This window comes from Aspergillus karnatakaensis (genome assembly GCF_047715665.1).
Source record: "Aspergillus karnatakaensis strain CBS 102800 unplaced genomic scaffold BJY04scaffold_6, whole genome shotgun sequence".
Taxonomy (NCBI): Eukaryota; Fungi; Ascomycota; class Eurotiomycetes; order Eurotiales; family Aspergillaceae; genus Aspergillus; species Aspergillus karnatakaensis.
This window is the reverse complement of record NW_027395718.1, coordinates 329077-351464: the sequence shown is the minus strand read 5'-3', so window position 1 is coordinate 351464 and position 22388 is coordinate 329077. Positions and strand designations below refer to the sequence as shown.

At 52.1% G+C, this 22388-nt stretch overlaps 9 protein-coding genes across 9 annotated transcripts; 6 read left to right on the top strand and 3 right to left on the bottom strand.

Moving 5' to 3' along the window:
- Positions 1–1068, top strand: BJY04DRAFT_135632 (uncharacterized protein). The gene has a single exon (XM_073708574.1). It carries the CDS (start codon positions 154–156, stop codon positions 1003–1005), a length of 852 nt encoding a protein of 283 aa, XP_073575349.1. The 5' UTR covers positions 1–153; the 3' UTR covers positions 1006–1068.
- An 826-nt stretch (positions 1069–1894) lies between these two features.
- On the top strand, positions 1895–4216 carry BJY04DRAFT_135621 (lysophospholipase family protein). The gene is made up of 3 exons (XM_073708573.1): positions 1895–2072; positions 2136–2799; positions 2858–4216. The coding sequence occupies exons 1-3, from the start codon at positions 2027–2029 to the stop codon at positions 4059–4061; spliced, it is 1914 nt and encodes a 637-aa protein (XP_073575348.1). The 5' UTR covers positions 1895–2026; the 3' UTR covers positions 4062–4216.
- A 487-nt stretch (positions 4217–4703) lies between these two features.
- Positions 4704–8943, top strand: BJY04DRAFT_214330 (uncharacterized protein; the record flags this gene model as incomplete). The annotated part of the gene is made up of 2 exons (XM_073715190.1): positions 4704–8347; positions 8394–8943. 2 exons carry the CDS (start codon positions 4704–4706, stop codon positions 8941–8943), a joined length of 4194 nt encoding a protein of 1397 aa, XP_073575347.1.
- Positions 8944–9224: 281 nt separating this feature from the next.
- On the top strand, positions 9225–11494 carry BJY04DRAFT_179907 (3-deoxy-7-phosphoheptulonate synthase class II). Its single transcript, XM_073709974.1, has 6 exons — positions 9225–9463; positions 9520–9629; positions 9690–9753; positions 9812–9904; positions 9951–10002; positions 10054–11494. The coding sequence occupies exons 1-6, from the start codon at positions 9436–9438 to the stop codon at positions 11135–11137; spliced, it is 1431 nt and encodes a 476-aa protein (XP_073575346.1). The 5' UTR covers positions 9225–9435; the 3' UTR covers positions 11138–11494.
- A 373-nt stretch (positions 11495–11867) lies between these two features.
- BJY04DRAFT_214328 (phosphatase PAP2 family protein) lies at positions 11868–13405 on the bottom strand (the record flags this gene model as incomplete). Its single annotated transcript, XM_073715189.1, has 5 exons — positions 11868–12589; positions 12640–12651; positions 12704–13197; positions 13253–13279; positions 13341–13405. 5 exons carry the CDS (start codon positions 13403–13405, stop codon positions 11868–11870), a joined length of 1320 nt encoding a protein of 439 aa, XP_073575345.1.
- Positions 13406–14853: 1448 nt separating this feature from the next.
- BJY04DRAFT_179905 (uncharacterized protein) lies at positions 14854–15970 on the top strand. Its single transcript, XM_073709973.1, has one exon. The coding sequence runs from the start codon at positions 15137–15139 to the stop codon at positions 15569–15571; it is 435 nt and encodes a 144-aa protein (XP_073575344.1). The 5' UTR covers positions 14854–15136; the 3' UTR covers positions 15572–15970.
- Positions 15971–17533: 1563 nt separating this feature from the next.
- BJY04DRAFT_179902 (prefoldin-like protein) lies at positions 17534–19720 on the bottom strand. Its single transcript, XM_073709972.1, has one exon. The coding sequence runs from the start codon at positions 19660–19662 to the stop codon at positions 17905–17907; it is 1758 nt and encodes a 585-aa protein (XP_073575343.1). The 5' UTR covers positions 19663–19720; the 3' UTR covers positions 17534–17904.
- A 149-nt stretch (positions 19721–19869) lies between these two features.
- On the top strand, positions 19870–21272 carry BJY04DRAFT_135518 (TFIIH/NER complex subunit TFB3). Its single transcript, XM_073708571.1, has 3 exons — positions 19870–19979; positions 20042–20282; positions 20331–21272. Exons 1-3 carry the CDS (start codon positions 19934–19936, stop codon positions 21169–21171), a joined length of 1128 nt encoding a protein of 375 aa, XP_073575342.1. The 5' UTR covers positions 19870–19933; the 3' UTR covers positions 21172–21272.
- On the bottom strand, positions 21273–22331 carry BJY04DRAFT_135519 (uncharacterized protein). Its single transcript, XM_073708572.1, has one exon. It carries the CDS (start codon positions 22226–22228, stop codon positions 21374–21376), a length of 855 nt encoding a protein of 284 aa, XP_073575341.1. The 5' UTR covers positions 22229–22331; the 3' UTR covers positions 21273–21373.
- Positions 22332–22388: the final 57 nt, after the last annotated feature.

Below are 22388 nucleotides of genomic sequence, written 5' to 3'. Positions count from 1 at the left end.
GTTAGGTAGACTACCAAGCCAAATCATTCCACTCTCGTTGGTCCAACCCAAGTCTCAGCCGCATCTCGCGTGACAAAACATATATATCAGAAGAATTCAAGAAACCCTTCAAGTCAACTCTTCAGGTCCTAAAACTCCTTCAATTCAGCAATCATGCCATTCGAAGCTTCTCAAGATTTCCTCCCCCCCAAGGCCCCTGTGAACGCCTCTTACCGGGTCATCGACTTTACAACCACCGACCCACCACTCCCCGAATACAAGCGATGGTTCGCCGCGATTATCGACAACGCATTCACTGAAACAGAATGCAAGGAGCTCCTTCGTTTAGCTGAGGCTAGCGCATCCAGCGACAACAAGTCAGACGCCTGGGAGCCCGCGCTCATCAACGTAGGCAATGGCAAGCAGAAGCTCTCTACAGAGTCGCGTAAATGCAGCCGAATCATCTTCGACACCCCCGAACTAGCGGGCAAAATCCAAGCCCGACTGCTCCCTTTCCTGCAAGAAATGGGCATCGACCGGCTTGAAAATAGACCACTGGTTACGGGGCTGAGAGGCCGAAACCGCACTTACCAGATCACGGGGCTGAATGAGCGACTGCGGTTCTTGAAGTATGTTGGAGGCGAATATTTTCGACCTCACTGGGATGCAAACTATACGACTCCTGATCGGAAGGAGCGGTCGTATTTTACGGTGCATCTTTACCTGAATGGCGATGGGGAGCAGGATATTAAGGAGTTGAAGCGAGCGATTGAGGATGAAGCAACAGGCTTGCAGAGCACGACTGGTGCCAATGCAGATTTGGAGGGAAAGTTACTGGGAGGTGCGACGTCCTTCCTGCCCCGACTTGAGGAGAAGGAGAGGCATGTAAGGGTGTTTCCGAAGGCGGGGTCGGTGCTTGTCTTCCAGCAAAGCGAGCTGATGCATAGTGGGGATTCAGTATTTCGGGGAACCAAGTACACGATGAGAACGGATGTGATGTATGAAGAGGTCGAGAAGGATTCCTAGAAATGAAGTACCTCCCGGTGGCAGGGCTGAAGGGCTGAGTGTTCCATGTACAGTAGTCACAGCCACGCTTGCCGAAATAACTACCTATCTAAGTAGTAGTAGTAGTCGTAGTAGTACATGTCAGGACTCAGCTGACGGCGGCCTTGTCTTCTATAATTATACCTTTGATCAATTTGGTTCGACATGAGAATTTATTACCTCGGAGGAGAATTGTGCAGTTACCCCGGAGGATGCCTGTTGTGCCCGCATAAAATCGTTTCTTGTCTGGTCCGTGGCATCCGTAGAACTTTGTACAGTAATCCGGGCTCCGCGGCTCCTCGTACTCGTGTTCTTGTGCACCGTACCGAGTCTCGCGAGTATCCTGAATTCTCACCGACCCACAACATTCTGGCTGACGGCGAGAATGGTACGGCTTATGGTCATAATTCGAGAGCTTCGAGCAGAAAATAACTCTGGAGCCTGATTTTCTTGGTTCAGCGCTGGCCATGCATCCTGATGATGTTGTTTCCTTGGCCCACTGTGCAGTCCAAGCCACAATGCTCATCCAAAAGTTCAGACAAAAGATGAGCTATCGAGATCGGCGATTCAAACACTGTGCGCTGATTCGCGACAGACAAGTATCTCTGAGAGAAAACACTGCCTGCGCATCCACTCTGCCAACCACAACAAACCAGCACTCTCCTTGCTTCAGCCCATCTGCGGCGGATGTGCCGGATCCCCCTGCACTCTGATATCATGAACCGTCTTTTCATACCAATGACGTTCCATAGTTCATGAGGTTGGCCCACTCAGCTGTGATCTTAGCAGTTTGGGCGCCCTTGGCTACCGAGACCCGTTAGCATGGCTTTGCTGCTGAAGATCCACCCCCTTCATCTTAAATCGGCCGATCAGCCTCGCATCTCACCTGGATTCTTTGTCCTGGTCTGTGAGGCTACTGCGCTTTCTCTTCCCCTACATCTGTCTTAGGAGGTCTTGTCCTTCTGCTACCAACGCGCGCAGGTAGCCTTTAGCGGTAAACAAGATGAAGACGACGACATCAGTGCTCGCCCTGGCAGGGTTGCTGTCCGGTACGTACCCCTTTTCGCGCATTGCACGTGTTGCCGACCTTAATTAACCCGCATATTGTACAGGCGCAGCATCAAGCTCTCTCGACATCACTAAAGAAGTCGCCCTTATTGAGCGATCATTCCCAAATGCCCCCGACGGATACACTCCCGCGAACGTCAGCTGCCCTTCAAATCGACCCGAGATTCGTCTTGCGACGCGGCTTTCGCAAAACGAAACCTCATGGCTCGACACCCGTCGCGAGAAGACTCAGTCCGCTTTAAGTGACTTCTTCGGCCATGTTAGCGTTGGCAACTTCGACGCGGTCGGATATCTCGAGCGAATTGGCAGCAACTCCTCTAATCTGCCCAACATTGGAATTGCGGTCTCCGGTGGAGGATACCGTGCTTTGATGAACGGTGCTGGAGCCATCAAGGCTTTTGACAGCCGCACAGAAAACTCCACTGCCGATGGTCAGCTGGGTGGTTTGTTGCAATCCGCGACGTACCTTGCCGGTCTCAGTGGTGGTGGTTGGCTGGTCGGTTCCATGTACTTGAACAACTTTACCACCATCTCGTCGCTGCAGACGACTGAGGATGGCGCTGTTTGGCAATTCCAGAACTCTATCTTTGAGGGTCCGGATGAGGGTGGTCTTCAGATTCTTGATTCCGCCAGCTATTTCAGAGACATTTACGAGGATGTTCAAGATAAGGGCGATGCTGGCTATGAAACTTCCATCACGGATTACTGGTAAGCTATCCATTCTCGTACGGTGCTAGGAGGACTTCTTGCTGATGATGTTGACTAGGGGCCGTGCGCTGTCTTACCAGCTTATCAATGGGTCTCGCGGTGGTGCCTCCTATACCTGGTCGTCCCTTGCTCTGTCGGACGAGTTCAAGGATGCCAATATGCCTCTGCCTATCCTAGTTGCTGATGGTCGATTCCCCGGCGAGCTGGTGATTGGCGGTAACGCGACTGTCTATGAATTCAACCCCTGGGAGTTTGGCAGTTTCGATCCTACCGTTTTTGGTTTTGCGCCAGTTGAGTATCTCGGTTCGCGCTTCGTCAACGGCTCCATCCCTCGAAATGAGAGCTGTGTTCGCGGTTTTGACAATGCTGGGTTCGTGATGGGCACTTCCTCTAGTCTGTTCAACCAGTTCTTCCTTCAAGTTAACGACACTGGCCTCCCGGACTTCTTGACCGAAGTCATCACCAATGTTCTCGCAGAGATTGGTGAAGCTGACAATGATATTGCTGTGTACTCTCCCAACCCATTCTATGGTTGGTTGCCGGAGTATTCCGCGTACGCCCACGAGCCTAACCTCGACGTTGTCGATGGTGGCGAGGATCTTCAGAACATTCCTCTGCACCCTCTGATCCAGCCGAACCGCCATGTCGACGTTATCTTCGCGGTGGACTCTTCTGCGGATACTGAGTTTAACTGGCCTAACGGCACTGCCATGGTTGCGACCTACGAGCGTAGCTTGAACACTACGGGTATTGGTAACGGAACTGAATTCCCTGCTGTACCGGACCAAAACACCTTCGTTAACCAGGGACTGAACGCTCGCCCTACTTTCTTCGGCTGCAACAGCACAAACACCACGGCTCCTCTGGTTGTTTACCTGCCCAACAGCCCTTACAGCTTCCTCTCCAACTGGTCCACTTTCGACCTCCCGCTCAGCTACTCTGAAGAAGATCGGGACAAGACCATCCAGAACGGATACGATGTCGTGACCATGGGTAACAGCACCAGTGATGCCGACTGGTCCGCCTGCGTCGGCTGTGCTATTCTCAGCCGCTCTTTCGACCGCACCAACGAACAGGTTCCCGACATCTGCACACAGTGCTTCAACAAGTACTGCTGGGATGGAACGACCAACACCACCACGCCTGCTGATTATGCCCCGGCTACCGTCTTGGAGACCGACGACAACGCTGCTTCCGGTGTCTTCCCCACAATGCTGTCTACTGTAGTTGCTGCCAGCATTGCCCTCATCACCATGGTTTAGATTATATAAGGATTGAGGGGTCGTTTTCTATGTACATATACATATATACACATTGCTTGGCTTTCTTATCTATAGTCGCATTTTGGATCTTGATATTATGAGAGAATATACGAGCATCACACTCGATCACCTCTTATTGACAATATAATCTGTGCATAGACTACTAAGTATAAAATAATTATGAGAGCTTAGATTGACTTTACCCGCGGGGCCGGCAAACATGGTTCGAAGCGACGGAGGGCTGGCAGCTGCAAGCCACCGTTGCCATAGACAACCATCACGTGACACTCCCAAATAAGCAACCCGCGACAAACACCTCACGCATTGACTGATCTCCGCTCGGCCCGATGATGTGTGCTTGCTGCAAGCCAACGACAACAGACGACACAAAGCAAAGCGACAGTACGCGACGGCCGACCACCTCCTTCTACACTAATAATAATTTCCAATCTTGCATACGCCCTCTAACACATCCGCATCGTGTCCCGCTTATCCGCCACAACACGCGCCACACGATGAGCGATTGCAGGTTAACGACATTCGACTCCCTCTAACCGCGACCAAATACAACACAACTCAAGCAAATACCCGACCGAGACGCCCAACTGGTACCGCCAGTGATACGACACACTATACTACACAATGGCCCGAGCAGCGGTCATCCCGCAGTCACCGCCCAAACCGACGAAACGCGCCACGCGAGGCCGAGCGAAGGGCTCTACGAGCGCGAAAACGAGCAGAGCAGGCGCCAAGACACCGAAGGGCACAGCTGCGGAGGCGAAGAAGAAAAATGCGCGGGCCGCGGTAACGCAGTCGAGTCCGTCGGAGGAGTGGGAGTCGGAGGAGGACACAGAGGATGAGATTGGGGTTATTGAGCATAAGAGTCGAGGGAAGACAGCGGCGTCAGCACCGAAGACGAAGAGTGCGACCGGTCGAGGGAGAAAACCTGCCGCCGCGGCTGTGAACAATGATAGTGAAAGTGAGAATGATGATGATGAGCTTGCACCTTCTGATGCGCCGAAGAAGAGGGCGGGGAGACCAAAGGCTGGGACTACGAAGGCGGCGGCGGGGAGGCCGAGGGGACGACCGAAGGCGTCGGCTGCGAAGACTGCGTCTGATGAAGATATTCTGAAGGAGAATACGAGGAGGAATGCGAGGTTGCAAGATAGTGATGACTTTTCGTCGTCGCAGCAGGGACCGACGGAGATTTTCATTTCGACGGGATCATCTTTGTTACGGGGGCCGGCGAAGAAAAAGAAGGTTACGTTTCAGGAATTGGTGGACTCTGATGAGGAGGACGATATCGGCCAGGAGCCGGCCCCGACAACCCGACGGAGGAGAGGCACTGTTGTTGCTAAGGTTCAGGAGGGAATGGGCGCTAAGCCTGTCCGCAAAGCTCCTGCGGCGTCAACGAGGGGCCGCAAGCCGGCCGCCGCTAAGAAGGGTGGTGCTAAGCCTTTGTCACCGAAGAAGGATAGACAGGTTGCGAAAGGCTTATCGGCCTACGCAAGCTCTGATGGCGAGGATGATGAGCTGAACTGCGAGAAAGATGATATTAAGCTCGTGGTGCACTCGCCCCAAAAACGTGGCAATGGTATGTCTGGTTTCGGCTCTCCGGTGCGGAGGATCAACTTCACACCAAACAAGGCCTCTAAAGCATTTGACGAGAATGGCGAACCCGCTCTTCCACCTCCGAAATCCTTCGACTTTGGCGACTCTCTATACATGTCTAGCCCTGCCCGCCGCCCTCCGCCATCACCCTTCCATTTCACGCTGAAAGAGACCCCGAAACGTGGTGGGTTATCGTTCAATGACAGTATCAAACCACTCGCCCGGCCGGAGTCAACTCCGACACAGAATTCTCCTCTTAGGGCGTCCGCAAGAAAGGCCAACTTGGGAACACCTGCACGAGGAAGCCTTTTTGGTCGGGAGGGAGACAAGATTTCACAGCCGAACTTCACGCCAGGCCACAATTCGCCTTTGAAGACATCTCCGAAGAAGGGCATTTTCGGCGCATCCTTCATGTCACAACAGCCTGCCGAACAAGCCTCGACTCCGTTCAAGACTAACCTGCTCATGAGCCCCGCGAAGAAGGTCAGCACTCCATTCAAAAGCTCTCTGACCCGCGTACCGTCTTCCCTATCGAAAGAGACTCGACAAGCGGTGGATACTGAGAGTGATGATGAGACTGTGTCGATGTACGATGAATCGCCCCTCAGAGCCCATAATTCTGAAAACGCAATGGATTTTGAGAACGATGAGCCTTCTGAGGAGGCTGACGCGAGGTTAACGCCTGAAGATAGTCCTGCTCGAGCAGTCGAGTATGCCGAGGAAGAGGAAGAGGCCCAATCTGACCATAGCACCGAGTCTAGCGGACAGGATCATGAGCATGAGCTGTCTGAAGACGACGAAGAAGATGAAGTTTCTCCCTTTGATGTCGACTACCTTGCTAAAGACCTAGCGCATACAATGCAAGAAGCCGAGGACTTGGCAAGGCAGGCTGATGCAGAAGTTGAAGAAATTGACTTTGAGCCAGCGGCCGAATACGACCTTGAAGAAGAGGAGAGCACAACGCCACAAGATGATATTGAGGAGCCAGAGCATAAACAAGGACAGGAAGAGGTGCATGATGAAGATTCGGACATGGAGGGCGCCAGAGACGAGGGATTACCCTCGTTTCGACACAGTTTCCTCGACGGTTTCGAGGATGTCTTCACGGAGAGTTCTCCAATAAGAGATGCTCAAGCGGGAGATACCACTGTTGCCTATCTGGATGTTGATAACGAAAGCGCTGTTTCTGAAGAAGAGGACCTGGCTAATGAAGATAATGTCACGACCCATGCAGGCCTCAATGACGAGCCGACCCTCGTTGGTCAGCCTGGAGATGATATGACTGACACTGGTCCGATTCAGCCCTATGAGATCGATGAAGCCGAGGATACGCCATTTATGAACTTCCTTTTGACGCACTGGGCGCCAAGTCTACCATGCGTCGACGACTGTGAACCGACAACACCTTCCGTTGAAGAGACTCAAGACAGTGCCGAACTCTTGGAGGAGCACCAGGGCGATACACTCGACAATTCTACGTCCCCCGAATCTCCAGAGCAGGCTATCCAGGCTGACGAGGAGGAGCCACAGCAACCATCACAACCAAGTAGAGGTCCACGCTTTACGTTGCTCGCCGAGCAGCTTAGCCAATGGAAGGCCAGCAGTCCTGCCAAAGAGGAGACCGGACGGCCACGTCGCAGGGGTGTTTTCTCTTTGTCTGGTAGATCCAGTGATGTGTCAAGCATCACACCTCGTGCACCAAAGACTGATATTTTTGCGAACGCTCCTACTTTCTCTACCAAGCCTCGCGCGCACATGGAAATACCCACTACCCCGGCGCCCGAGATCCATGAGGACACGGAAGATATGTTGGCGGAAAACATTGCAGAGCCGGACTTTAGAGGTTCTACCAGACGTCCTATGACAGGATTAGGGGATGAAGAAATCACTGATGCACCTCAACCATTAGAAGAAGCGGCCCAAAACGATGAAGTGGAGAAGGAGCATTTTGGACGAGCGACTTACCCTACTCTCGAATCACCAGAAGACGAGAAAGAAAATGGCACGTCTCTCCCCCTACCTGCAACGCCTGCAAAGAATCCAGCTTTGCAGACGCAGACATACCATACGGTCTCAAAGGTGCCCCTGAAACCCGAGGGCCAGATTTCCCCCTTGAAAATCTCCCGCAAGCGTGGGCGCTCACTTTCAATCACTTCTCCTGTACGATCTTCTCCTAGACTCCGTGACTTTACTCTCCCCGCTGCCGTGAGGCGTATTGCGGATTCACCTCATCGCAAGTCGCCCCGGCTATCATATGGTTCGGCGCGGAAGTCTCCAGCTAAGCAGGTCCTGAAAAAGGCTGTCGAAGCTCAACAACCCCAGCGCGCGCGTACGCCCTTGCGCTCAGCAAGTCCTTCAAAGACACCTCGCAAACAGGTCGCGGCGTATAGCCAATGCCTAAGTGGCGCTGTTGTCTACGTTGATGTCCATACCACAGAGGGAGAGGACGCCAGCGGCATCTTCATCGAGGTACTGCAGCAGATGGGAGCTAAATGCATCAGGAATTGGTCGTGGAACCCACGAGTGAGCGTGTCACCCGAGGAAAGTGCGGCTGCTGTCAACAACAGAATTGGCATTACCCACGTGGTCTTTAAAGATGGCGGTGTCCGGACATTGGAGAAGGTTAGGCAGGCGGCCGGGGTAGTCAAGTGTGTGGGTGTTGGATGGGTCCTAGAGTAAGTCATGTCATCATCTCGTACGGAATGATTCTAACCTGTGCAGCTGCGAGCGTAAGAACGAATGGCTCGACGAGGCACCATACGCCGTTGACAGCTCGATCATCCCTCGTGGCGGCGCGAAACGTCGCAAGAGCATGGAGCCTCGAGCATTGAGCAACGTCAATGGAACACTAGTTAAGTCTGGTGTGGCCGGACCATCTTCAAACCGCAGACCGTCTGCAGCCGCCGGGAATCCCATTAGGAGCACAACTCCTCTTCCTGACGACCGGTCATCACCGGAAGGCACCCCAAAGTACGGCCCGGGCCACACCGAAGGAGACCAGAAATACTGGCAGACTCCACGGACGCCCAGCGCCGCTTCCCTTGGCTACAACCTTGACAGTATCGGCATATCCCCCGCCACCCCCTTCTACCTCTCTCAGCGGTCAAAGCTTGTTCAGCAGACCTGTCCCCCAAAGCAAACGCAGCAGGGGCTCTTTTCGAAAACCGCATCGGTCGATGCGCCCTCCCGGCAGTTGAAGGCTAGATTGGAGGCTGCTAGACGCAAAAGTCTAGCATTCAAGCCTAGCATTGGGAGTCCACTTCTGGAGTGATTGGTTTGTTGATCTGTATTTGTGCATTGGGCGGCTATTGTTGGTGATTTATGTTATACCCTCTTTGCGGAAGTGGCTCTGGACTTGTTTTGATAGTATATTTATTCGAATATACCCATCTGTTCTGTGTTTTTATAGTCAGAGCTCCTGAGGCAGCTGGTAGATTCTGTATTCTGTATACTTGGTTTTGAAGTGAAATATCCGCGGTCACATGACTGTGACTCAGGCCGCAAATAACCGAACTGAAGACCTCGACTTCTTTTCTCTGCATGATTCATCCCACTATTATCAAAACAAAGAGTTTCTCACGGTTATATCTGCCTGTATTATTGTTCTTGAGAAGTGGCTTTTCTCCCGTTGCGTCGCTGACCGCCATTTTGACTCAGTAGCCACGAGCACAACGACGGCGCTCAATTGACGACTTTGAGAGTCTGAGTACTCTTCTCTATAATCAGTTGTTTGCTATCATCGTACAGCAGCACTAAGATCGCTATGAGTGCGGAAGCTTGGAGCCCAAAGTGTGAGTCTCAATGTCTCGGTATTTTGTGGTACGTGGTCATTGACCATATGCTATAGCCTGGACATCAAAGCCCATCAAACAAGATGTTATCTACGACGATGCTAAGGGCGTTCAGTCCGCGTTAGAGAAAATAGAGAAACTTCCCCCGCTTGTTACTACTCAAGAGGTTTGTTGTGACTCTAGATTGCGTCTTGAATTATAATGAATAGTCACTAATAGTTTGTAGATTGCAAACCTGAAGAAGAGCCTGAAGAATGTGGCTCTGGGGAAGGCTTTTGTTCTTCAGGGAGGTATGTCTACTATCAATGATCTCCAAACACAAAAAGCTTATTGTTAACACTGGCACAGGGGATTGCGCGGAGCTATTCGATTACTGTAATCAGGACATGATCGAGGCGAAGGTCAAGCTACTCCTCCAAATGAGCTTGGTTTTGATTTGGGGTATGTCTCTCTATACTCTTGTAGAGCCATGACTGATACCTGCCAGGAGCAAATATGCCTGTCGTCCGCATTGCTCGGATTGCAGGACAATTCGCTAAGTAAGCCATTCCCTCACCCTTCAGCAAAGACCCCCAAACTAACTAATACAGACCCCGATCAAGCCCCATGGAAACCATCAATGGCATCGAAATGCCATCCTTCCGTGGTGACAACATCAACGGCTTCGATGCCACGCCCGAGTCTCGTCGCCCGGACCCTTCCCGCCTCGTTGACGCCTACTTCCACTCCGCCGCAACCCTCAACTACCTGCGCGCCTCTCTGTCCTCGGGTCTCGCAGACCTGCACTCTCCACTAGATTGGGGACTCGGCCACGTCATTGAGCCCTCAATCAAAGAGAACTACGAGCGCATCGTAACGAGAGTCACAGATGCTCTCCGATTCATGCAAACCGTCGGCATCGACACAGATCGCGGCGTCGAGACCGTGGACGTATACACAAGCCACGAAGGGCTACTCCTAGAATACGAAACGAGTCTGACAAGACTACTGAAGGACCCATCCCCGCCACAGCACACATTCGCACCTACCCCAGCCTCAACCACGAACCCCTCACCCTCAAAATCCCACTACGCAACTTCCTCCCACTTCCTCTGGATCGGCGACCGCACACGCCAACTAAACGGCGCGCACGTCGAATTCTTCCGTGGAATCGCCAACCCCATCGGCATCAAAATCGGCCCCTCCATGGCCCCCGAAGAACTGATTACCCTCCTAGACACCATCAACCCGTCCAAAGAAATCGGCAAAGTCACCCTCATCTCGCGCTACGGCGCCTCCAAGATCGCCTCCCACCTACCAGCGCACATCGCCGCCGTGCAATCCTCCGGCCATCTGCCTGTCTGGCAATGCGACCCAATGCACGGGAACACGCACTCCACGCCCTCCGGCGTCAAGACGAGAGATTTCAAGAATATCCTCTCGGAATTGAAGCAGGCGCTGGAGATCCATCGCGCGGCGGGGAGTTTCCTCGGCGGTATGCATCTGGAGCTTACGGGGGAGGCGGTTACGGAGTGTGTGGGCGGTGCTGGTGGGCTTACGGAGGAGGGGTTGGGAGAGCGGTATACGACATTTTGTGACCCGAGGTTGAATGAGAAGCAGGCGCTTGAGTTGGCGTTTTTGGTCGCGGGGTTTTATAGGGAGATGGAGGGGAGTGAGGGGGTGAATGCTATCTAGATCTAGATGGGGTATGTAAGGCGGGGTTCAGTCGATATACGTGGGTTGGGTCGGGGAGTTGGCAGGATGAGAGGGAAAATTATGCCTGAGGAGCAAAATGGGGGTACGAAAAAATCGGCATTGTATGTGTTTTCGGGATTTATGGTCAATTTGAGTACGATTTATGGCATATAGGGGGGAGTAGAAAATCCATGCATCTAAGTCGCCAGATAGCTCCTTTGACATTGCCAAACCACCGCGTACTATAAAGATAAGTGGATGATCGATTCAACCAGTTTATAGACTTGGTACTTGGGCCCTGCTACATAGTTCTACGTAGGCTAATGGGCAATGGAGGGAGAGCACTTTCCTCACGGGACAATTTAGCATACGAGGGGAGGAAAGTGTAGAATCCCAAGTCCAAAATGGGAGAGATAGATTCAAATTTCTCGGAGACACTCAAGGCGCTGTTTCAGCAAGAAAAGTCCAACGCTAGTATAGTGGTACATGAAAGCAAATGCATGAACGTCTATGCGAACAAAGAACAAGCCAAACCACAAGCCGAAATATCCAGACATGCACACAGATCAGATAGCAAGGTTATGAAAAATCCTCCGACATAATACACCAAGATGAGAGCCCATGCATTTTAAGCAGAATGAAAACAATCTAGATCGTTAATCGTGACATTTAGGGCGATAGATAGAATATCACTATCCCGCGGGAGATTTTAGCGCCGAACTGGACGATGTCAGACATCATGCGTTCGAAAGGCGGGATGTATGCCCGCCGCGGCTTCTGGTTGCATCGGCCCTGCTCCCGCGGGTGCTGCTGTCTGGGAATGATATGCCATTGTTGGTTCATATGTGGGTAGTTGGCCACCCAATCCGGGGTTTTGAGTTCGAGCATACCCCTGCTGCATCTCGTACCCGTTTGTGACATCTTCTTCACTCGACGAGGACCAGTTTCCGTCATTGAGCTGACGACGCTGGTGGAAATCGGACGCATAAGGATTCGAGGCGTACGGATTTGACGGCGGGTACTGCTGGGGGTGAGGGATTGATTCTGTGCGGTCCTCAGAAGTATCCTGCTCGTGTCCTTGCGGGTGCATTCGCTCTTCCTCGGGGTTTCGGAGCGCCACGGTGCTGTCATGCGAGTTGTAGGGGTCTGTAGGGTATGTAGGCTGAGTGCCCCAGGAGCGGATTGGGTAGGCGCGACCCTTTTTCCAGGGCTCGGAGAGAGAGGGGAAGTACTGGCGGTAGGATATTGACGCACAGAGAATGCCGAGAAGTGATCCGGTAATCACGTCAAACGGATGGTGCCTTGCGTCCATAATTCGTGAAACGGCGATGAGCGATGCGCCGAGGCTGGGTAGCATAACAAGGAACATCTTCCACACTTCACCTTTGTTGTCCATGATGTGAAGCTTGCCGCCAATCCAGAGTGAGAGGAAGAAAAGACCGGCAAATGAAGCTGGATCGATTAGTTAGCGGTCAATTTGGGGGCATCAGGAGGAAGCTTACAGCTGCTATGGCCTGTAATAAGTTAGCAAAAGCTCATGGAGAATACTTGGGCTTGACAACATACCTGACGGCCACGAACGGAATCCATCTGTCAACAGATGTGGATCACCTGTGCATATACTCGAATCGACCAGCCCGAACGGGACGGCGTCTCGACTACCTTCACGAGGCTGGCACCGAGCAATAATGTCCGGTCTGGGCTTGCCACACGCAGTCTTCAGTGCTTGTGTGATGACGAAGCAAACTGCTTGCGAGAGCACAAGGCCGAGGAAGCCGCAGTTGAATTCCCACAGTCTATCCTTCCAGCGGTATGGCCCCATGAACTTTCTCTTCCCACTCGCCGACTTGATCGGCTTGTTGTGCGAGAACAATCCATCAATGAACAAAGTGTATATCGCAATGATCACGAGCGGCGCTCCTCCGGAACAAGCGACAGCTGCGAAGATTGATATGCGTTCGGGGTCGGCGTATGGATACTGGAGGGAAATGTTGTTTAGAGAGAAGCGCTGATGATATGGTTCGACTTTGTCGAGAATATAGAAACCGACGACGCAGGCGCTAAGGCTATTGTTAGTATGTTCGGTCGTTCGCTTTGGTTGAGAAGGTAACGAACACAAGGATAACATAGTCCAGGATATATCTAGCGGAAACTAAGCGTTAGCCACAATCGCACCAACCTGGTCGAAAGATAGCAAACTTACGAGATTATCACCCGTGGCCGCAGCCGTTGCTTGGAGAATGGGAGTTTCGAAGGAAGGCGGTCCATCTGGTGCGAGACCGCTGCGGGTCGAGCTAATCCGGGGTGAGTGTTGGTGCTGGAGGTCGGAGCTCAGTCGGAAAAGCAGGATTAAGGATCGAGGCGAAAGCGATTCAGGAAATTGTGCACGTGGAGGGGAGAGCAGGGCAGGCGACGAGGGACAGTTAGTTTATACACAAGAGGTGAGAATTCAGAATTCAGAATTCAGATTCAGGAGAAGAAAAGTGATTGAAAACAAAGCATCTTGGCTGGAGGATGGTCGCCCAATCCGCGGAGAGCGAGAGTGGCTCCTCTTTGCCTATAAATATGCATGTTGATCTTCAGATGACAGAGAATCAGATTCGCAACAACTCGCAAAGCCCAAGGCTCGCCCAGGCGGGTCGCACCAACTTGCCGATTCGGGCCGTGATCTACTCTGCTCCTCGTCTCTCTCCCACTCAAGCTTCTTGCCTTTGTGGCTTGTTCATGATCACTGCAGACATAGCCATCCTTCATGTTCTGAGACCTGAGACATTGCAATCTGAACAATTATGCTGCCTATCTATTGTTCACCTCAGGCTTCCGCAGGCAGACACATTCCTCAGGCCCCAAATTCTATGCAGAATACAGAGGTCTAGACCAATCGGATATCCACAGCAAAAAAAAAATGCATTAGATAGCTATGATAATATTAAAGCCGTAACTATTTCGAAAGGAAAGTATAAGGTAAAAAATAATGTTCATAAATCGAAGTCTTCGTCCAAGGCTTTGTTACGTTGCACAACAAGAAGCCCATTGCCTCATTGCCCTTGTCTTGCGTTTCAGAAAAGGGCAATTCTCGCATTTTGATCATGTCTAACAGACAGTGATGAACAAACCGATACTGTCATCATATTAGTTTTAAATCAAATCTCAGGAACTGGGAATACTCACGGGGAGGGGTTGTAGTCTTCAAAGAAGTCCAGGTTGGTGCTGCCAGCGTTGGTCATCTCGTAGCTGACAGTCTGGCCAGCCGGGCACTCGAAGCTGGAGATGGCGTACGAGTTACCAGGGGCGACGGTAAATGTGCCAAGATCCTGGCTGACAGTTGGAGCAGTGTTGTAAGTGGTGGACTGGCTAGCAGCCGATTCCAAGGCTCCGAACTGCACCGCGCCGTCACCGCTGAAGGACAAGGCTGAGGTCTCAAGTTCCTCTTGCTTGGGGAACAAGAAGACAAGGCTGCAAGTCTTGCCAGCGTCCGCAGCAGGAAGATCGAAGTTGAAGATGCTGGAGATGGTGGAAGTCACAGTACCGTTGTAAGAAGTACCAGGTGCATTATCCGGGGACGCAGAGTCAACAGGGATTATTAAGTGAGGAAACTCATAATCTCCAGAGAGGTCAGTGGGGCAGGTAGAGCCTGATGGCGAAGGGGGTGCGCCGGTAGAAGGAGGCTGCGAAGACTGAGGCGGGGATGTCTCAGAGGGCTGAGTTGGAGGAGTCTCGGATGATGGGGGCTGCGAAGAACCACCGGACTCGGAAGGCTGTGTTGGAGGAGTCTCGGATGATGGGGGTTGCGAAGAACCACCGGATTCGGAAGGCTGCGTTGGGGGTGTCTCAGATGATGGAGGCTGCGAAGGGCCAGTGGACTCGGAAGGCTGCGTTGGGGGCGTCTCGGAGCTTGGAGGTTGTCCTGGCTCGGTTCCTGGGGGAACTCCGGGGGTATTCGATTCTCCTCCTCCAGGTATACCAGGTGTTTCGGTGCCGGAAGGAACACAAGGGACGATGACAGTTGTGAGCACAGTCGTCGTTGCAGGGCATTCAGCACAGCCTTCACCTCCACCACCAGTTGGGATGACACCAGGTTCAGTTGTAGTACCCTGCCCAGGGCCTTCAGATCCAGGACCGGTAGGAGCAGGACCTTCGGAACCTGGGCCAGTTGGGACAGGTGCGGTGCCAGTTCCACCACCCGGACCTTCAGAACCTGGACCAGTGGGAGAAACACCAGGTCCCTCAGATCCAGGGCCGGTTGGGACGGGCGCAGTACCAGTTCCTCCACCAGAAACTTCAGATCCAGGACCGGTAGGAACAACACCAGGACCCTCAGAGCCAGGAGCGGTGGGAGATACAACAGGAACAGTGGTGCTACCTTGGCCAGGACCCTCTGAGCCTGGACCACTAGGAGACGGTGAGACGACAGGGACTGTGCTAGTTTCTTGACCAGGACCTTCCGATCCAGGACCGCTAGGAGAAGCAGTAGGGCTGGCGATAGGGGCAGACGAGGAAGGGATTCCAGAGCTAGAGCCGCCGCCGCCGCCACCACCACCTGGGCCAGCGCAGGAGTCTGCAATTAGCTGCACGTTGACACAGTTCGTGACGTCGTCACTCTCAGTAGTGTAGAGGTTGAGCTCGCCATTTTCACCGGTTTCACAGGCGACAAAGTCTGACACTCCATTGTATTGCAGCTCGCCGTTCGAGTTGATAGAGAATCCTGGCGTAGGAGCGGCACCAAGGTCACATTGAAACTGTGTTGTGGGAGCTGTGATAGATGACCAGTGAGCTTATAGTCAACAATATTGTTGGGCGTAGTGTACATACGAGTCAAGATGCAGCCTCGTCCACTGCCATCCGTGATGCCACCATTCGAGTCGATGCAGTACTGGCCCTCCGGCAAGTCACCACCTATACGATTCTGTCCATCATCGAGCTGGCCGATAGGACCAGATGCCTCCCCAGAAGCTGTGATATGGAAGCAGCACGTAGTGTCGCGTGGAACAAGTGCATGTGCACCAGCAGCAAAAGCTGCAACGGCAGCAAAGTTCCTCATTATTGAAAGTGACCAAATGAAACCGGTAAAGCAAGTGTAGGTGAAGGGTTAGGCTTAATTTGGCCTATACTCGAGGTGATTACACCTATGCTCCGGAAGAGAGAAGCTGACTTTATAACCCCGGGTGGGTTCTCCGGCTACCTGCTACTGACATGTAGTCATTCTCACTCACCACGCAACAGACTCTGAAAGGGTAATTTCAAGTTGGCCCAATAATACTGGGTCAATGATAGCATAACCAGGCTACTACAACAATGCCCCCCTCTGATCCGGGCCTGGAATCTAGACGTCATTGCAAGCTGTGGATAAAAAAGGCTTCGGGACCTATCATCCTGCCACTGCTAGTGCAGGTAATCAGCCGGCAGTGGATCTGGGGCCACCAGGAGGCGCTGGGTTGGATATGGCCCTGCCCTGGTCAACGTTTGCCGATACATGGTTCAAATGAGCTTCTGCGAGATAGGCGACGAATTGAAATTCTATCCACGAATCGAAGTGGCTCTGATCGAGCTCAAAAGCCCACAACCGAGCCGATTCAACTCAGACCACCAGATTAGACGACGAAGGTAGTGCGACTGACCTTGACTCAACAGTCAAGAGGCTTTCACGGTACACAGCAAGGACGCCTCGTAAATTCATGCAACTCCGGTAATGAATGGATAGCAGGTGCTATCTTGCAGACGGGACGGTGCGATGGCCCCTGAGCATGCAGAGTGTTCTCAATGAACAGGTGCCTTGCATCAAGCTGGCGCTACGCGGCCGGCATGGAATAAGTGTTCAGTACGATCCGATGGCCCATTCGCTCGATCGTAATCAGGAACTCCGCAGGAACTCAGGGCCAGAAACAGGCACTGCAGTACGGAGTAAGCTGAGCATTAACATCATTGAAATTTGAGGGACCTGAGTAGATGGAGAAGAGCAGTGGAGAGGTTGACAGGGACGAGGTTGTTCATGGGCTGGTCGGCACGGGAAAACAGGTCCGCCGTTGTGTCTGTGGACCGGTGGACTGGATTGACACCCAACGGCGTTGCTTGTTTCCTCACCTTCGAGATCGAGATTCGGATGGATGGGCGTCAGACTGGAGTGCCTGGGTACGTACTCCATTAATTTCAGGCAACTCTCCACGGTGATCCTATCCACAATTCAAACGTCATGATCAATGTTTTTACCACCGAGGACAACAAACAAGTCAAGTGGGGAGGAATGGATTTCTGATAGAATCTTTTGTGCTACCCTTGGTTCATACAGTGGTGATCTATTCCGAGTAGTTATTTGATTATTATGGTTGTGGTCGTGGTCGTGGTAGCCGAGCAATTTCTACCATGTATTACCTTCACGTATAAATATAGAAACAAGCACCTCTAGCCGACAACGGAATTGTGGTACAGCAACATGTCAAGGTAAGGATTTACGACAGGAAAGCAGTTGAGTAAGTATGATGTAGAGGGTGAAACGTAACCGAATCTCCATTGATCCAGACCGTAAGTACCCATGCGGGCACAGTACAGCCTAGTGAAGACCAGTCAGAGAGCCCTCTTGAGGTTAATCTTGGAGTTCCTCTGATGAGTATACCAACAGGTATGATATCTTCATTTCGGAATGTTGGAACTCCGGGTCTTTACCTATTGCATTATGTGGTTGTATTTGTCGTGTTCATCCGTAGAGAAGCGGATGTAATGCTTGGTCTATTGTTGGGTATCTGAGTCTATCGAGTCTTGTTCTATCTGGATCAACCCATCCGAGCAGCCCGGAACTTGCTGATTCGCTTTGGCACTTCTTCAGGCTCCACTGGGATCATTTCTGGTTCTTCGTCACGAGACTCACCGTTATGCTTCATCATTCTGTTCCTCATCCTGTGGAACTCGGTAGCAATCTCTTTGCGATGGAGGTCTTCATCCAGCTCGTCCGGCTCTGGGGCGTGGGCGGCTCCATCGGGCACGTCGCGCTCAACGAGGGTATCTGCAAGAATTTTGCCCTTAGTGTTTCTAGAAACCGACGGCGTCTCTGGGATGTCTGGAATGGGCTGAGAGAAAGGCTTCGGTTCAAAAGGCTTGGCGGGAAATAAAGGCATTGAAGGTGTTGGCGAGAGCACATTTGTTTTGCGTTGAGAGGGCGGGGGTTTGGCTGCTGCAGGGGTAGCGGCGTCGGAAATGGTGCCTCCAATACCGCGAGCGGACTTGAAACGGGAAGATTTTTTGGGGACTGGAGGATCGTTGGTAGTTGATTCCTTCGCATTCGAACTTGTGCGTTCAACAATAGAGTCTGACAAGACAGTAACCTGGGTCTCCTCAAGAGGAACGACCTTCTTGCCATCAGATACAGGCGGTTCCGTAGCTGGCGCAATGTCAAGGTCTTCCGCAAAGGCAACCTTTTTCTTAAGTTTGGCTTTTGAAGCTGGCGCTGGCGGCTCGCTATTCGAATCTGGTGCCTTATCTATCTTGACCTTGCCAACGTGTTCAAGATCCTCTTTCACGTTCTCGGGAAGCGATGCAGTATTTTTGCCTACATTCCACATTCCTCGAGCATTGAGTTTGGCTTCTAGCTCACGCATCTGTTGATGATAGTCTTCATCTAACACAGATCGGGTACTGCGTCCATACTCATCTTCCTCCTCGTCTTCTTCCTCGTCCTCGTATGTATAATCGTCACCATCGTCAAAAGACACGTCACTTGCATCATCATCTAATTCGAGCTCGGCAACTACCGCACCGACCTCGTCTAGACCATATTGCAGCATTTCACGACGGAGCTTGGCGTCTTCCGGGGACTCATCAACATCGACGATCGGTGTCTCTTTCTCAGGTGTGACTGCGTCGTTTGACACATCATTAGAATGCAATGAGATTTCGTTGCTTTCGGTTGAAGCTGGCTTGTCCGCTAGTGTATCCTTTTTCTCTAGTTGTCCGTTCTCAGGTTTCGCAGTCGACTGGTCGGACTTGGGAACATCTGGTATATCTTCAACTCCAGCCTTCTTTAAGATCTCTAGTAATTCTGACGCCTGGTCTCCCGGGTTTGTGGTTTTGCTCGAGATAACCTCCCCATCCTCGTCGAGTTCTTCAATAATCTCCTGCATGGGATAGTCTGCCGTGGCCCCTTCTGGGAGCTGCTCCACAGGGTCCAGTGTTTCCAGCTGAGTCTCAGCAGCGCTGAGTCTCTTTTCCATCAAAGCGACATTATCCTTCACGTAGTCAATCCGTCTCGATATGAGGTCAGACACTTGTTGCCGATTCCGCTTGAAGCCTTGTTTGTCGCCGATGATCACTCGAACTTCATCCTCATTGACGAGTGTACCGCCGAAGTCGCGACCAACTCGTAAAAATTCATCTATTGTCGCATCATCGTTTAGTTCATGGATATCTTCCTTCAAGCCGTCGTACTCTGCCTCCCATGTCCGCCAGTGGTACAAGGACTGCTGCAGTTGGAAGATATTGGCCTCGAGTTCGAGTCGCTGGCGTTCGAGCCCGTCAATAGTATTCAAAGCTCCCATGATGAGCGCTGACAAAGAAAGAAAGAAAATGATTAAGAGGAAATGGGAAATATGGTATATGTGAAAAGTGAGTGAGATGGGGACTGGCAACTTTTGCAGGCGGCAAAAAGTAAAGAAATTCCGCCGCGCGGAACAAAGAGGCTTGCTTCTTATTGGTTGGTCTCGCAACTTAATGCTACGGTGCTCAACTGCGCGCCGATGACCATCATTTTGTCGACATCTAGCAAGACACCTTCTCGTACATTTTCGTGTAGGAAGCGGTAATAGTACCATGCCTCCTTCACGCGAGGCCCTGGTTCACCGCGGGGATGAAGACGGTAAGCTAAGATATTTGATTATTGTGAGACTTCGAGCTCAAGCTAACTATGTCTTTTGTCAGAGGTATGCCCCGTTTGCAAATCCTCGCGGTATTTGAACCCGGACATGCAATTCCTCATCAATCCAGAATGTTATCATAAGATGTGCGAGTCCTGTGTGGACAGGATATTCTCATCGGGGCCCGCGAACTGCCCGGTGGCGGGGTGTCACAAGACACTGAGAAAGAACAAGTTTCGCAAGCAAACATTTGAGGATATCAACGTTGAGAGAGAGGTGGATACGCGTCGCAGAGTTATGGAGATGTGAGTGAGCTTCAAAACTTCTGTGGTAGTCCTAGCTGATTCTTTCAGTCTCAACCGCCGCGAAGAAGAGTTCGATTCGAAGCTCGACTGGGACAACTTTTTGGAACAGCGGGAGGAGATAATTTTCAACCTGGTTAACAGGATCGATGTGGCGAAAACTGAAGCAGACCTTCAAAGCTATGCAAACGAGAATATGCGATCCATCCGCGCAAACCAGGCCCTCGAAGCGAGAGAAACCACCTCATTCCAGGAGCGTCAGACCCAAGAGCAGGAGCTCGCGCGATTACGACGGCAAGCGGCGAAGGAGGAGTACGAAAACGAGCGAAAGGAACTGTTGGCTGGTCGAGAGGATGTTCTTTCCCGTCTTGCAAATGGTCGCCCGGCGGACGCTGCGGCGATCGCGCGGGAGGGCCAGAGAGTCTTGCTCAAGAAGTCATCGGCCCGACGCAGCGAGGAGGAGAGAATCAGAATGAAGCAGGCCGCTCTACGCGGGACGGATGCCAAAAAGTCCGGTCAGTCTGGCCCAGCTGCCGCTGAGGAAGGCGGTTCAGGTCTTATTAAGGGTCTCAAGAAAATCAAGACACCGGAACCAGAGAAGCCATACGATCCTTTCGGCGGTATGGTCCCCAACAAGAGGGACTATTACACCTTACGCGATCACTACCCATCCACTTATCTTGATCCTGTTCGACAAGATACTCGGATGCTGGCAGGTGGATACGATCTTCAGGAATATTACTCACGGACTATGCTTGAGGCATTTGCGGGCTTGGGGTGCTTCATCGATGAGGAGGTTGCATCACGCGAAGCGAGCTCTTTCAATGTCATGAAACCTGTCGGTACGCAGGGAGCCGCTCTTGCCGCGACATCTGGTGAGGGTAGTAAATGATGTCTACAACCAGAGCCCAAGGCATGTCTTGTCCATACCATATACCAGTCGATTTTGCATAGCGGTGGCGTTGGTGTCTTTTGGTCTATATTATTGATTTGTCATTACAACCTCTAAATCAAGATGATAAGATGATGTAGAGGCCCAGAATACATATTTAGGAGTTAGAATGCAAACAATATTATACAAGTAACAAGCGCTCTCAAATCTTTCCACCAGTAATCTCCTCTCCCAGCTTCTTGATCCTCTTCTGCTCCATATCCCAGCTGTGACCCTGGGTCTCCTGAGTAAGGCTTACATTTGTGGGAAGTCCGGTGTTCCAGATATTTTCGCCGTAAACATGGTCACTGGCCCATGCTGGGTTCTCTCCCTCAGGGAAAGCCTTCTCAATCTCTTTAGCCAATTGGTCCTCCGTAGTGATGAAGTTGCGAGCATTCATGTATAGAGTGTGCAGCGAGTCTAAGCGCTGCCGCTCCTTCTCGAATTTTTTGATCTTAATTTGTTTCCGAGAGTGAGCAAGACGCTCGTCTCGGCCAGGGTCGGGCAGCACTGTGCCGGGCCTCGGTAGCATCTCTTGTATGACGGAAGTCCGAGTAAGTAGCTCGTCGTCTCGATCGGGTTGTTGGAGAACGCGCCTCCGTTGCGTTTGCTTCTCACGGCTCCGAGTCTCCATGGCCTTATCGACTTGGCGTTTTCGAGTGTGCAGTTCGAGCAGACCCTGGCGGAGGTTCTGTCTCCTCATCTCCGCCATCCCCTTCTTCCATTCTCGGTAGTTGGAATGGGGCTCATCTGGAGAGATTGCTTTTTGTTTGGTAGGGAGAGGTGTTGCGGCGGCGATGTACGGCTCGGTGGGCTTGTCCACTCGTCGGCGGGGGAAGATCTCACGAGGAACGGGAAGGGTACCCTTAACACGGGGATTTGCGCGGAGTGCAGGTTGGACCGGTTGGGGAACATCGACGAAGTAGGGTGATTCAGGGCCGACACGGAGGTTGGACGATGTCGAGAAGCCACGGAGCTGCGCCGTGGCAGGCCGGCCGCACTGGCGAAAAAGGGACATTGCTGACAATCGCTATTGAAGAGCAATACAATGTTCGAAGGGCGACAGAGTGTGCAAAATATCAAGGCTGAAACCGGGTAGAGCTCACAACCCGGCAGCTGGGCTATGGTGAGCAACGCGCGGTTCTGTCGACATCTCGGAAAAAAGATCGAAGCGATTT

Coding starts and splice junctions, on each gene's coding strand:
- BJY04DRAFT_179907 (XM_073709974.1), top strand. CDS start 9,436: ATGAGTGCGGAAGCTTGGAGCCCAAAGT. Junction 9,905..9,950: donor GAGCTTGGTTTTGATTTGGG/GTATGTCTCTCT, acceptor GATACCTGCCAG/GAGCAAATATGCCTGTCGTC. Junction 10,003..10,053: donor ATTGCAGGACAATTCGCTAA/GTAAGCCATTCC, acceptor TAACTAATACAG/ACCCCGATCAAGCCCCATGG.
- BJY04DRAFT_135519 (XM_073708572.1), bottom strand. CDS start 22,228: ATGTCCCTTTTTCGCCAGTGCGGCCGGCCTGCCACGGCGCAGCTCCGT.
- BJY04DRAFT_135518 (XM_073708571.1), top strand. CDS start 19,934: ATGCCTCCTTCACGCGAGGCCCTGGTTCACCGCGGGGATGAAGACG. Junction 19,980..20,041: donor TCACCGCGGGGATGAAGACG/GTAAGCTAAGAT, acceptor GTCTTTTGTCAG/AGGTATGCCCCGTTTGCAAA. Junction 20,283..20,330: donor CGTCGCAGAGTTATGGAGAT/GTGAGTGAGCTT, acceptor TGATTCTTTCAG/TCTCAACCGCCGCGAAGAAG.
- BJY04DRAFT_135621 (XM_073708573.1), top strand. CDS start 2,027: ATGAAGACGACGACATCAGTGCTCGCCCTGGCAGGGTTGCTGTCCG. Junction 2,073..2,135: donor CCTGGCAGGGTTGCTGTCCG/GTACGTACCCCT, acceptor CATATTGTACAG/GCGCAGCATCAAGCTCTCTC. Junction 2,800..2,857: donor ACTTCCATCACGGATTACTG/GTAAGCTATCCA, acceptor GATGTTGACTAG/GGGCCGTGCGCTGTCTTACC.
- BJY04DRAFT_135632 (XM_073708574.1), top strand. CDS start 154: ATGCCATTCGAAGCTTCTCAAGATTTCCTCCCCCCCAAGGCCCCTGTG.
- BJY04DRAFT_179905 (XM_073709973.1), top strand. CDS start 15,137: ATGACAGTTGTGAGCACAGTCGTCGTTGCAGGGCATTCAGCACAGCCT.
- BJY04DRAFT_179902 (XM_073709972.1), bottom strand. CDS start 19,662: ATGGGAGCTTTGAATACTATTGACGGGCTCGAACGCCAGCGACTCGAA.